Source organism: Chanodichthys erythropterus, chromosome 19 (assembly GCF_024489055.1).
Source record: "Chanodichthys erythropterus isolate Z2021 chromosome 19, ASM2448905v1, whole genome shotgun sequence".
Classification (NCBI taxonomy): domain Eukaryota; kingdom Metazoa; phylum Chordata; class Actinopteri; order Cypriniformes; family Xenocyprididae; genus Chanodichthys; species Chanodichthys erythropterus.
This window is the reverse complement of record NC_090239.1, coordinates 18,506,562-18,521,143: the sequence shown is the minus strand read 5'-3', so window position 1 is coordinate 18,521,143 and position 14,582 is coordinate 18,506,562. Positions and strand designations below refer to the sequence as shown.

Below are 14,582 nucleotides of genomic sequence, written 5' to 3'. Positions count from 1 at the left end.
TGGGTCCCTGGGACAGGAATCAAGGCTTTATCCACATGACCCGAGCACGAAGGCATCGCTGCGTGACTTCGATCATGCGAAAAGGGTTTCCCCTCAGGGAAAACCCCTTGGTCCTGTGCCACCACTGTAAGGGTCTCATGTGCAGAAGGCCAATAGTAATCACGTTGGACGCAGCTGCCATCAGACCCAACAGTCTCTGAAACTGTTTTAAAGTGAGAGTGGTTCGAAGGGAGCCTCAGCTAACCCTTGTAATACCACAGCCAGGTCCCAGGCTGGCCTCAACCTCAGTGTGCCACAGAGGAAGCGAGTAACGAGGGGGTCTCGACCCACCGAGAAGCCACCCTCAAGAGAAGCATGAAAGGCTGAGATAGCCGCAACGTAAACCTTCAAGGTTGAAGGCGATAGGCCCTCCGATAATTTTTCTTGGAGAAATCTTAGCACAAAGCTGATAGGAGGGTGGACAGAGTCCATATTATTCTGTCTGCACCAAGCAGAAAATAAATTCCGTTTATAGGAATAAAGCTTCCTCGTGGCGGGAGCTCTGGAGTTAAGGATGGTCTCCACAACCTCAGTTGGAAGACCAGCATCTATGAGCTTGGCCCCCTCAGAGGCTAGGCCCATAGCTTCCACAGTTCTGTATTATCGAGCCGCCCGCTTGCGACAGGAGGTCCTGTCTAAGGGAAAGCTCCATTGGGGAGCCGTCTAGTAAGGACACTAGGTCCGAGAACCATATTCTGGTTGGCCAGAAGGGGGCTACCAGTATTAGGCTGACCCCTTCCCGGTGTACTTTCTCCAGAACTCCCGGGAGCAAGGTGATCGGGGGAAATGCATACAGACGTAGCTTCGGCCACGTCTGTACCATGGTATCCAGACCCAGAGGTGCTGGATGTGTTCGGGAGTACCAGAGTGGTCACTGGGTTGACTCTCCCAAAGCAAATAAGTCGACTTCCGCTCGACCGAAATTTTTCCATAGGAGATCCACCACTTCTGGGTGGAGTCTCCACTCCCCGGGCCTCGGCCCCTGCCTCGACAGGGCGTCTGCTCCCTTTATGCCCCAGGATGAAAGCTGGCTTCAGAGAGAGCAGCTTCCCTAGGGACCATCGGAGGATCCGACGGGCCAAGTAGTAAAGTTGGCAAGACCGCAGACCCCCCTGATGGTTTATATATAAGACCACTGCCGTGTTGTCCGTGCGGACCAACACGTGATGGCCTCTCTGGTCTGGGAGAAAGTGTTTTAATGCTAGAAACACCCCCATCATCTCCAACCGATTTATGTGCCGGCCTGGTATGCAGAAAGGCTTTCACCATACCAGGTGCAAACTGCTGACAGCGCTTGTAAATCACCAATTCTCTTCAAAGAAGAGACGGCCAGGAGAAAGATAGTTTTAAGTGTCAAGAACTTGTCTGACACCTTCCAGGACCTCCCATAGACCCTGAGCTGAGCGACCACTCATGATCGCCCCCCAGCCCGTGAGGGAGGCATCTGTCGTAAGCATTACATGACGACCAGAAATCCCCAGCACGGGTACCTGGGACAGGAACCAGGGTTCTTTCCACATGGCCAGAGCACGAAGGCATTGCCGCGCGACTTTTGATCATGCGAAAAGGATTTCCCCTCGGAGAAAATCCCCTGGTCCTGAGTCACCACTGTAAGAGTCATATGTGCAGAAGGCCAAAAAGGTATGACGTTGGACGCAGCTGCCATAAGACCCAACAGTTTCTGGAACTGTTTTACAGTGAGTGACTGGCCTAACTTCACCCCTTTCACGGCTGCGAGAATGGAACTCACCTAGATAAGTGGTAGTCTGAGCCGGAACTAGCACACTAGTTTTTTTTTTTTTTTTTTTTTTTGGCATTGAGCCTCAGCCCGAGCCTTTTCATGTGGTACAGAGCAGCATCTCGATGCTGAACTGCTAGTTGCTCTGATTGAGCTAGAATCACTTTCTATGTAATTCAGTACGCGGATGCCCTGGAGTCTCAGTGGAGCCAGCACTGCATCCACGCACTTCGTGAATGTGCGTGGTGATAATAACAGGCCGAAAGGAAGAACCCTGTATTGGTAAGCTTTGCCCCCGAAAGCAAACCTGAGGAACTTCCTATGGGAAGGATGGATGGACACCTGAAAGTATGCCTCTCTCAGGTCTATCGCCACAAACCAGTCCTTGGACCTGATCTGTGGGATAATCTGTTTAAGTGTAAGCATCTTGAATTTGAGCTTTCGTATTGAGTGATTTAACACATGTAAATCTATGATAGGACACATCCTTCTTTGGAACAATGAAGTAGCGGCTGTAGAAGCCTGACAGCTTGCTGGGAGGAGGAACCCTTCTATAGCTCCATTTCGCAAGAGTGTCATAACCTCTTGTTCCATAACCAGAGACTGCTTGGGGGTCACCACTATGGGAAAGACCCCATTGAATCTGGGCGGGCGAGACCCTGTAACCCTCTGATGAGCAGCATCCATTTTGATATATTCGGTAGAAGTTTCCATTCTACCATAAAATCTACTAAGGGAACCAGTCTCTCGAGACTGACCTCTGGTGTTTTTGAGCACTCGATTCAACGTTCTGGAGCGGCGCACCGGCAGAAAACAGACGAATCAAGTCATAACCGGCTCTCCTCGGAGAGTCGGTGGAGACCGTTGTGCCCTGACGCACACTGGGTGGCAGGGTTAGCATAACGGCCCCCTGAGGGCGCCAAAGGGGGACGGGTGTCAGATATTCTAACACAGGACCCCCTCCGGAGGGGGCTGCCCTCATGGATCCTGGCCCACAGATGTCAGGACCTCTTTGAAGCCTTCTTGGTGGTAATAACAGTCCGCAGATCTGTCCTACTTCACAAGGACTTCAGCTGTGTCACCTGTCCCGGTCCCCAAGCTTTCTGCGGGGGAGCAAGGGTGGTGACACCCTTTTTTCCTTTAAATTCCTCAGAATTTAATGTATTCAATATTTCATTTAATCATTAAATTAAATGCAGCCCAAAACAGTCAAAAATGACAGGCTGAATATATTAGAATACAAAGAGAATTATAGCTCGTAATAGTTTGCAAGGTATTATAGGGAAAGAGAGAAAGGGAAACTCCCGTCTGCTCAGTTCCCTCCAGATATATATATTATGTATAAACATTATATACAATATATACTACGTGCACGCAATCTATGCGCAGCCTTGGCAAACGCAAGATCCGAGCGAGCCGTATATTTTTTTGTTGCACACTTAATCTACGCGCTGCCTCGGCAAACGCGAGATTCGAGCTATATATTCCTTATTGCAGGCTTAATCCACGCGCTGCCTCGGCAAACGCGAGATCTAAGCCTCGTGTTAGACTTTTATTCCCTCGAGAATAAAGCCAACAGGAGTGGAGATAAAAACTCCCGCTAGTTCATTTCTTTTACACTCCGGGACATTTTTATGAATGAACCGTCAGCTGCTTTGTTTTTGAACTGACGTGCATGCTCCACTCCCTAACACGATGTGTGTGAGGTGGCGAGTCCTCAGATCGATATCACAATATCCACCTCCTCAGAGCTGGCATGTGAAATACCGGTGCCTCAACCCGGGGAAGAAACCGCAGAGCGTGCTTCCACCTGGGAGACGGCACTGAACCTGGCAGGTGAGGGCAGAGAAAGGGCATCGCCCGTCTCTAACCCCTCTGTCAGATCCATTTGTGAACCCCACGAATGGCTTCTTTTCCGCGATCCGCGGGGAACACTGGAACACAGTATTCTGAGAGCGAGTTTTTTTTTTTTTATTATAGTGCACACAGACGGCTCCCTCGAGAGCTGCCCAGGCTTACTCAACTCCCATTCAACTGCTGTTTCTCGCCATAATACGTGTCTTTTATATATATATATATATATATATATATATATATATATATATATGGATTGGTGTGAGATACTCTTGTCGTCAGACAAAGATATCGTGACTTGTTTATATGAAATAAGACAAACAACACCAAATAAGACACACGATAACATAGAGTGCTTGCTGAAGACACAGAAGCTACCGTGCTCTGCATCCAGGTGTGCTTTATAGTTTCCTGGTCCGTGACGTCACCCGTCTCTGACGTCTCGCTACGCGATTGGTTAGATACATGAGTGCTTCAGTGACGACATCAAAGAACAAACAAAGAACTTGTGTTGCTTCATAAAATTTAGGTTAAATCACTGGAGTGACATGGATTACTTTAGTGATGTCTTTACTACCTTTATGGGTTTGAAAATGGTAGTTGCATAGTTATCAATGGAGAAACAGAAAACTCAGATTTCATTAAAAAGATCTTAATTTGTGTTCCGAAGATTAACAAAAGTCTTACAGATTTGGAACAACATGAGGGTGAGTAAATAATGACAGCATTTTTATTTTTGGGTGAACTAACCAACAGAAGCATTGTCGATTAATCCAATAAAATATAGGAGAATCATACTTTTCTGTTTATTTCAGTCTGATATTGGGAAATGGCTCAATGCTATTGGGCTACCACAGTACCAGAAAAAGCTTGCAGAGAATGGATATGACTCTATCAGCATAGTGCAGGATATCACATGGGAGGATCTACAGGAAATTGGCATCATTAAGCTGGGTAAGTGGATTTATAGATACACTACTGTTAAAGGTGCCTTCCTGCCGGAAAACACGCGGATCTCAACATAACACCGACTGTTACGTAACAGTCGGGATCATTAATATGTATGACCCCAATATTTGCATATATGTGACCCGTCACGGAAACCAGGGAAACAAGTCGGCAGCACAACTTTCGAGCAAAATGAGATTTTCGTTTTTTTGCAGAATCTGTTAGTTGAGATCATGAAGAAGCCTTTCCGTGTTTGAGATAGCAGTATTGGTATATTTAAAAGCGTACATTTTGAGGTTGAAATCGGCTTGTTTTTCGGAGATTCTAGCACGCAGTAGGGGCGTGTCATGTCTGTGTGTATTTCCATACTGGGAAGCGTGGCTACTTACTATGCAGCGCTCTGGCCGGCTCTAGCTGATATCAAAATTCAATGAAGAACCGTGGCCGTTACACCGAAAATGTTTTGAAGTACTTCTTCGACAAGCCGGATGCTTATGAACAAGCGCTCACTGATTCTGAAGACGATCTGAGCGACGATGAAAGCGGCATAATAAGACATTACCTCTCTGGAGTCGGGTAAACACGCCGGCGCATTTTGCAGGATTTTTTCCACATTGCAGCAAAACAGACTTAAAATACTCTGTCATTTTTTGTCATAGAGACATAAGTAATATATCAATTGAAACTATAGAATGTCTTCTTTTATTTGTGTACACTCAGAGTAAAAACAAAATGTTGTGCTTTTTGTAAAATAAAGAAAACTAACATGATGCGTGATCTCTCATCTCCCTATGAACGAAGTCCAATCTGATAGTTCTCAGAAACTGGACTGTAACTTAGTGAATACTAATCTTAAAAAAATTATACTTGTGTCTGAAAAAACGTTGAAATGTCAGGTTTTAAATCGTGCAAGTCAAATCGAAAACAAACATTCTGTGTTTATGTAATCTGTATGAAAAAAGAGCCATGTCAGAAATCTGTGATTCAGCTCATTATCCGCTAATGCGGCCACGCCCACGGAGGGAGCGCTATTCAGACGCAAATTCAGTCAATACATGCATTCATCGTCTCAATCGTGTATTTATTGTCTTGAAAAGTGTTTTGAATAGCCATAGTTAGCGATCTCTGGCCTCTGTTAGTCCACTTAGTTCCTGGATTGCCTATTCTTCTTTAACAGGCTTCTCGGGTGAGAAAATTTCATTTCATGATTATAGTGACCAAAATGATCACGGTTATCACAGAATCCTGTTCAAAAAGTAAATTCACCAAGTTTCATGTAGAAAACCAGCAAATAACAAATAAAATTAGCATCAGTATGTACTTTTTCTTTACATAAACATTAAAATAATAACATTAAAAATGATGGGCAGATTTTAAAGGAGTGTCTTACAACAATCTACAATGCACAAGTTCAAATAGAGTTTTGACAAAAAAAGTCACATATTTCAGCCTCTAAATCATTTTTATAAAAGTCAAAAAAGATAAATTACTGACATTTACAATGCACATTAACCTTTATTATTAATAGTATGCGGTCCATGCAGCTTTACAGGGGGTATGGTTTATCTAAATGAGATGTAAATGAGCCCTATTGTCACTCCCAGCAGGTGAGAACAGGTGAGAACTGCAACTTTAGAGGCGTTTTTCTCCCTATAGAGCTTTCTTAATTGCCTACCTTCAAATGGCCACAACTTCTCCAAACATTATCAGATTTCCATGTGTCACACATCGTTGGAAAGCTTGGAGACTACACTTTCAGAATAACTCAAAATGCCCCAGAACCGACTTGTGTCCCTATTTTCCGTGACTGGTCACATATGCCAGCCCATGTTCAAGGCATTAGACAAGGAAAGGCAGTATTAACGTCTGGATCTGTGCACAGACAAGGTAAGCCAGCAAGAACAACAGCAAAAAATGACAGATGGCGCAACAATAACTGACATGATCCATGATAGCATGATATTTTTAGTGATATTTGTAAATTGTCTTTCTAAATGTTTCATTAGCATGTTGCTAATGTACTGTTAAATGTGGTTAAAGTTACCATCGTTTCTTACTGTATTCACGGAGAAAAGAGAGCCGTCGCCATTTTCACTTTTAAACGTGCAATCTGTATAATGCATAAACACAACTTTATGCTTTATAAATCTCTCCAACAGTGTAGCATTAGCCGTTAGCCACAGAGCATAGCCTCAAACTCATGCAGAATTTCTATTTTAATATATTTTAAAATGTAATTTATTTCTGCAATGACAAAGCTGATTTTTCAGCATCTTCAGTGTCACAATTCTTCAGAAATCATTCAAATATACTGATCAACAAACTTTTTTTTGATTAACAAATTTTTTTTTTACATTATTATTAAAGTTGAAAAGTGTTCAAAAGAACAGTATTTATTTGAAATAGAAGTCTTTTGTAACAAATGTCTTTACTGTCACTTTTGATCAATTTAATGCATCCTTCCTGAATAAAAGTATTAATTTCATTCTTGACCCCAAACATTTGAACGATAGTGTAGATAGTGTTGCACAAATTTTAATGATCCACTCAGATTAGGTATACACCAGATAAACGACAACATTAGATTCCAAAACCACATTTCTTTTTCCAAAGTATTTTTCCTAAAAGTATATCTGAATTAACATTGTTTATCTACAGGCCATCAGAAGAAGCTGATGCTTGCTGTTAAGAAGCTCAGTGATGTACAGAAGGCTCGTAAGAACCAGGCCGAGGGGCAGGCGATGCTACAGCACAGGAGAGCTCCCCCTGCCCTCGAGCTGGTGGCCATCGAGCACCACGACAGCTCCGACTGCCCCTCGTCCCCTCTATCACCAAAGATGCTCACCTTCCAGGACAGCGAGCTGAGTGTTGAGCTACAAAATGCCATGGCTCGGAGCGGATATAGCGGAGGCCAAGAGGGTCTCAGCAACGTGAGTGGAACAGCCATGCGTCTTAGTCAAGAAAGCATTGGTACAAGGTCAGGAGGGTCAGGACGGTCTCAAGAACGCCCAATGGCATCGGTAACCCCTCACAGCCGCTCACAAGAGAGTCTGGGCAGTATGGACAGCAGTCCCAGCAAGGAACAATATGCCATTATGGAATCTCAGGATAGAAGCCAAATATCACCTGTCAAAATGGTGACGGTGTTGCCACAACCTAATCACCACTTATCTGGCAGTCCAGCAAAGACGCCACCCACAATCACTAGTAAAATAGCACGCTTTGCATACCCACCAGTCCTCACCAAACCCAGACCGGTGGTTTCTCCCTCTCAGCCCCATCATGGATCACCTCATCAGAGGGGCTTCAGCTATCTGCAGCATCAAAACTGCAATCCCAACATGAGAAGCCCAGGTCCAGTCAGACCCCAGCAGCCAAACGGAGACACATCAAGGTCCAAAAAGCGAACTCAAAGTCTTTCACGCTATGCTATGTCGGATGGAGAGAATGATGAAGATGAAATCTCAGCCCCTATGACAACTTCCACCAATGTGGCATCTTATGCCACGCTTACACGCAAACCCGGCCGCAGCCAACAGTCCTACAGCTCCAGTGAGCGTCAAGTGGGCCGCAGTCATTCCTTCGCCATACGTGCCAAGAGGAAAGGTCCTCCTCCTCCCCCTCCAAAGCGACTAAGCTCTGCCCCAAGTGGGGTAACTGCGAGCGGAGTCGAAACGGAGAGTGCAGGAAGTGTCCGAAGCATTGCAGCCAGGCTGGAGAACAATACAGGTAGCCCCAATAAGACATGCAACAGCCCCATTTTTAAAGCCATGTCGCCAGCCACCCCACCAAAAAATATGGGGAACCGTAGGAGGACCACTAGTGAATCTTCGATGTATGAAACAAAGCAAGCCGGAGAAAATCCTGCCAATGAAAACACTGGCCCATTGAGGAACCAACAATGTGCAGGTTCAACATCCTCACAGGAGAGTATACCTTTCGCTGAAGAGGGCAAAGTTACCATCAAACAAAGGACCAAAATAGCACCTGCTAAGATCGAGTCTGAGGACGGTGTTGAAATTCTGAAGCCGGCACAATCTATCAAATCATCCCTAGAGGTGCCTGAGTTTAACTTAAAGGAATCAGACACGGTCAAAAGGAGACACAAGCCAAAAGAACTGCAGATGACAGGTCAGGGCACCAGCATGCAAATAGGAAATGAAAGGGCCACAGAGACTGAGATGGTCTCACAACGCATGCAGAATGGTGGATTGACACAAAATCCTTATAAATCGGGCCTCACTCCGAAACCAGGATTTCTACATAAACCTCCCACCCCTTCTAAGCCCACACGCCATTCTGCTGCAGCAACCTCAGGTACAGCAACTTGTTTAGGCTATTATTTAAAGTGAGAAATTAACATTTATTTTTATTTTAAACAAAGTCCCTTTAAGACAAGACATTTCACTCGGCTGCCATCTTAGAAATGCCTCTTGGGCATGCTCCTATCTCTTTGAATGGGGAAACATCAAATTCTCCAAAGGTGTGTGTGCCAAGCTTTCGATTACATTTCATATTTGAAATCACCAATAAAATCTGACAAGATCTGTCTGATGAATTTTGTTTTGAATCATGACGAAAAACTGTATTTTTCAGGCTGGGTTAAGCTAATGCACATGTGCAATCCTAAGTGCACGTCTCTTGTGTCTCATTTCTGAGCCGCGCGTCTGACTGCTTCTATAGGAACCGGTGTGGTGAGAAATAGAGTCCCCCCAAGAATCGGGTCTCCTTTAGGACCCCGAGTGATTCTATTGGTTCAACACTAGACTTTTAATGGGTAGTATTTTTAACGCCTGATTATAATTCCTGCAAAATCACGTAATGCTTCATATCGTTTAAAATGCCTTATAATGACCATTATCGTGTTTTATGTTTTTTGCTTCCAACATACAGTAGTTCCCCAATTACATGTTTTAAATTAATGATGTTTGTTAAAAACAAACATTTTAGGCAAGGTTGTGTTTCCAATTTGTTTTATTATGCAATACATAGGCATTCATTTTATATTTCAAGCATGTTGTTTGTGCACTTAATGTAATAAACATCATACAATAGTGAAATAGGTTATAATTAGTCAAAACATCATGATAACAACTTTTCATTAGGCTTTACCGCCTGGGTCCTAAAGGAGGCCTGATTCCTGGGGGGTGACTTGATTTCTCATGACACCGGCTTCTAACGGCCGCTGCAGTGACGCGATGACTTTATTTAAAAGGCGGGACTTATTTGGCCATATTGCACATTGCACTTTCTCCCATTCAAAACAATACGAGTGACGCGTCTTGTGTTGTTCTATAGTTTTTGTTTTAAACACATTTATAACTACTAACAATCATACACTACCATTCAAAAATGTCAAAAAGTGTTATTGTCTCAAAAGTGACAATAAATAACTTGGCAAGTACATGTATACTTATTCTAATAACCTTAACCTAACAGTCTACTAATGCTCTATTGACAGTTATATTATTTCAGCTTTAATTCAATTACCAAAAATAATTAATAATAGTTTGTTTCAGTTAATGATAACACTGATTTGATACTATTGAATCAGCCCTGGGATTCTCATTATTTGCCCATGTTTATATATATATATATATAATATAAACTTGCAAACCAATGTTTATGCTCTTACTAAATTAGTGTTCTATCTCCTCCTTTGGATGTCGTCAATTTTCTTCAGGAGTGACAGTCAATGTCGTACAGAACGTGGCCTTTGCCATTTCACCTCCCTGCAGTCCTCCAGCTCACTGTCCTCCTAACAAAGCACCTCAAAGTCAGGTTGCGCTGGCAGGAAAGCCACAGGCTGTGACCGAAGGCCAGGACGTGTTGGTCCACAAACGACTTGAGCAAACCAGCACGTCTCTCGAGGCAGCACTCAAAGTTGTGGAGAGGAAGTTGGCTCAGGAAAATCCAGCAGAAAGGTAACACAAATCACTTGTTTTTGTCTCTTTGTATCTGTCCTCTGTCAAAGTATTAAGCAGCTTGAATCCACTTTTTTCACACAGTAGAGGAAATTCTGTATTTCGATGAGACAGCCTTGCAGATGGTACTATAATGACTGAATGACCACTTGTCACGACAAGCCTGCTGGGAAATCTAGCAATAAGTGATCTCCCTAAAACTAGTGCCTGTTTTTCCTTTGACTCTTTGATCGTTTTGGCTGCAATGAAGACAGATTGTTGATGTCCTTATCTCGTAGACAGAGACAGATGGTGTCTCAACAATTTAGACTTTCATTTGACTCCCCTCCTATTTTATCACAGCAAATCCACTGTCAGCAGTGTTGCTGGTCAATCTGTTCGCATTGAACCTTATTTTGCATTTTGAACAGATTTAGCTCATAGCGTAGCATATGCTAATCAAGGATAACCCCCCCAGTCAGTAGGTGCGTCCCAATTTGCGTACTTGTGCACTATTCTATGACATTTTTAAGTATAAATAGTGCGAGTAGTGCGTTCACACAGAAAATTAACGGAAAAACGAAGTGTGGAATGTTGGACACTTCGTGCACTCAACTGTCGCAGCTTTAATTACGTAGTGGAGGGGAAGGGAGGATCGGACTCCGTTGTTAAGTGACAAAATAACCTTATACAATTAATGCACTACATGGATGAGTGCATAGTGCACAAGTACATAGTGTATAAGTGCATAGTGTATAGTGCGTCATTTGGGACGCAACTAGTGTGTTTTACATAAAGTAACCCCTACTTAGCATACTAGTGCAGATTAGCAACCGTTTTTTTTTTTTTTATAAAACGGTTAGTTCCTGTCCTTGATTCTGATTGGTCAGTAGCGGTTTTATTCACGATAAAACTCGGCTATGACCGCTTCACCCAACAGTTCTGTGTATCACTACACAACACCCTTAGCAACCACTCTTAGCAACGTAAACTGTCAGTTGCGTCTTGTTCCGTGTTCACAACAATTCAGTCTTTTCAATTGAAAAGTCTTCGCTGCTGGCTGACACACTCATTCCATCTAATGGCGTAATAATGTAACTTCTGTTGCTGTTCACGGTCAGGGACTATTTTTTCCGGCGGAAGGAAGGCTTTTATTGAAAGTTTACTTCATGAAAATTGCATTGATAAATATTTTTGGCTTTGGTATTTGTATTGTGTGGTAACCATTTTATAAAAGTAATAAGGTACTCGAGGCTAGTGCTGTATCGTGAATAAGTCACGGCTAAAGGGGTTGCTGACACTCCACTTTGCGTTGTGCCTAATGCCCTTCATTTATTCACGATACAGCACAGCCTCAAGTACCTTATTGTTCACTTAAATAATGGAAACATTAGGCATTGAAAAACATTTTAAACAGTAGTATGCTACTGTGTCTTGTCACAAGACCTCAGCGTTTAATTAAGGGTGTAATTAATATATTCATTTCATAATATTATTCATATTAATTTAGTAATATGCTACTGTTCAAAAGTTTTTTTTTTTTTAAGTTTTGGAAGAAGTCTCTTAAGAGACCCGGACTAAATTTATTTGATCGAAGTAATACAGTAAAATTGTAAAGTATTATTACCATAAAAAATAAAAAATAAAATTATTTTAATATATTTTAAAATTTAATTTATTCATCTGATGGCAAAGCTGAATTTTCAGAATCATTACTCTTCAGTTTTCTTTCAGATTCTTCAGAAATCATTCTAATATGCTGATTTACTACTAGAATTAGTAAATGTTTCTTAATTTTATCATCGCTGAACAGTTGTGCTGCTTAATATTTATGTGGAAACTGTCATATACTTGTTTTTAAGGATTCTTTGAATAAAGTTCAAAAGAACAATATTCATTTGAAATACAAATCTTTTGTAACAATGTAAATGTACTGTCACTTTTGATCAATTGAATCGTCCTTGCTAAATAAAAAATCTTGTAGACTCGAAACTTTTAAAAGCTATTGTATATTATAATATATTATTATTTGAAATAAAAATTGTTATTTTGGCTATATATTCGTGGCTAATATCACACTGAAAGTTTAGGTCAAATACATCTCGTTGTAGGAAACTGTACACCCACGTCGCATCGCCAACAGTCGCTCAAGCTCCTGAAAATCGCTAACTCTCATAGAAATATAAAATGACTGCATGTTGCTGTCAGTGTAAACACTCCTTTATTAAGACATACACCACAATACCTCCATATTAAACCTTCTCAACCTTGTTCTTGCTCTTCTTTCTCTCAGGGGTGTGAACACAGTGCAGTCAGCTGGGAACATTCTTGATGATATAGGGAACATGTTCGATGATCTTGCTGACCAGCTGGAAGCCATGTTGGATTGACCTACTATAATTCCTATAGCCTTTGCGTGGGGCCTTCACATGCAAGCTTCTGGATGTTGTAGACAAGCAACTTCTCACACTTTGTTTACAACACACTTTGGTGGACCTGCTTGGTTTTAACAGTTGAATTCAATTAGCTAATTTAAGATAGTAGTTTGCAATGGATTGCGGTGCATCTGTTGGGATAGATCCTGTCTCAGATTTCCACAAAAGATCCACTTGAGAACTTTCACACTCTTACCAAATTGTTGCTTTCTGCATCTTCGGTTTGCTCGGACAGGATATCTGCAGTGAAGATTGCAGAATGTAAGCACTTACTGTTCAGATCTACTGTATTAAAGTTCTTCCAACAGAGACACTTTAATTTCCTGTTGTGCTCCGATCAAGACTCACAGTTGGCCTCCAGCAAATCGATATACGATGTAAAATCTAAGTGAGATACAATCTGAACTCTGTTTCAGGTGCTCTGAAATTTCTCACTCTTCAACTTTGTTTTCTGTCGACTAGAGGATCCTTTGGTTTAAAAGTAAGCAATTATTCAACTGATCAAAACATAACCAAGAAAACTGCTCAGCGGACATCATCGTTGTGTAATGACCCAAACCTCATGGACCAAGTATGTTTGACTATAATGAAACTTTGTGTCCTGCCAACAGATTCAGTGTTGTACAGTATATTTGTAGTTGCACTGTACATGTATGTTTCAACCTTTGCATAACAATTCAACTAGATCTTAAAATGTTAAGAACATGACTTTTCTTAACATATTAATAGAGCAATTGTATATTTTGACAACCATTGTGTTTTGGGAAAGAGAAAACACTGTATGGATTACATCTATTATATATTTTTGTACCAGAATGATAATTTATTTGTTTTGTTTTGTCAGGTTAAAAAGGGACAGTCCCTCTTTGTGAATGCTGTCACTCTGGTTTAAATTGACAGGCAAAAATAGAAACCGTTGCAAAGCACTACATTTTTTTTTTTTTTTGGGCTCGGCTGACCAAAAGGGCACTTGCATTTTAATAAACTGGGGCCCATGTGGTTAAAACACAAAAAACACAAAAATATCACCAAACTATAGGACAAGAAATGTTCAAATTGAGCTTTAAAGTCTTTTTTTTTTTTTTTTTGACTCTTGTGCACTTTTATCACATTATGTAGTGTATGCACTATGTATCTTTTATTGTATGAATTTATTTCTGCATGTACTGTACACTGGTAAGACAAACAGTACTTGACTGAAAGAGGCTTTCTCTAACTGTTTGATGTAAACTGCATTGTTCAAAAGAATTGTATATATAATAACTGAGAGAAGACCAGACCATTCTGTTCTTGCATGCTTTTTTCGAAGTAACAATCTGGAATTATAGATTTTTTATTATGTGGCGTAATTATATTTTAAAGGACTATGAAAACAGCACTGCTGGTGCAACCGTATCATTTATATGAGCACTGTGTACTTTATATCCTAGGTTCATTCCTTTCTGCAGTGCTTTGTGTGGCATTGCTCTGTTAAAAAACTAGACACATGGTTCACTGCTTTACCCGAGTGGGGCAACCATACAGTAAGTATAAATAAGCCTCTAATTCATCCATTTGAACTACTTGAAGTATTAATGTTTAATAAAATAAAATCGTCAAGAGATCAATCCTTGAATTACATGACTCATGTCGTCATGGCTCTAGCTTTTGTTTTACATACTACCA

At 41.6% G+C, this 14,582-nt stretch overlaps 1 protein-coding gene across 4 annotated transcripts in view; it reads left to right on the top strand.

Annotated features, from left to right (window-relative positions):
• Positions 1-14,518, top strand: part of caskin2 (CASK interacting protein 2) — a 70,704-nt gene extending 56,186 nt beyond the window's left edge. For all 4 annotated transcript variants that reach the window (XM_067369608.1, XM_067369607.1, XM_067369609.1 and 1 more), the window contains 4 exons: positions 4,447-4,585; positions 7,238-8,896; positions 10,263-10,503; positions 12,776-14,518. In XM_067369608.1, the coding sequence (XP_067225709.1) occupies positions 4,447-4,585; positions 7,238-8,896; positions 10,263-10,503; positions 12,776-12,872 (2,136 nt within the window). In that variant the 3' untranslated portion in view covers positions 12,873-14,518. The remainder of the gene's footprint in view (positions 1-4,446; positions 4,586-7,237; positions 8,897-10,262; positions 10,504-12,775) is intronic.
• Positions 14,519-14,582: the final 64 nt, after the last annotated feature.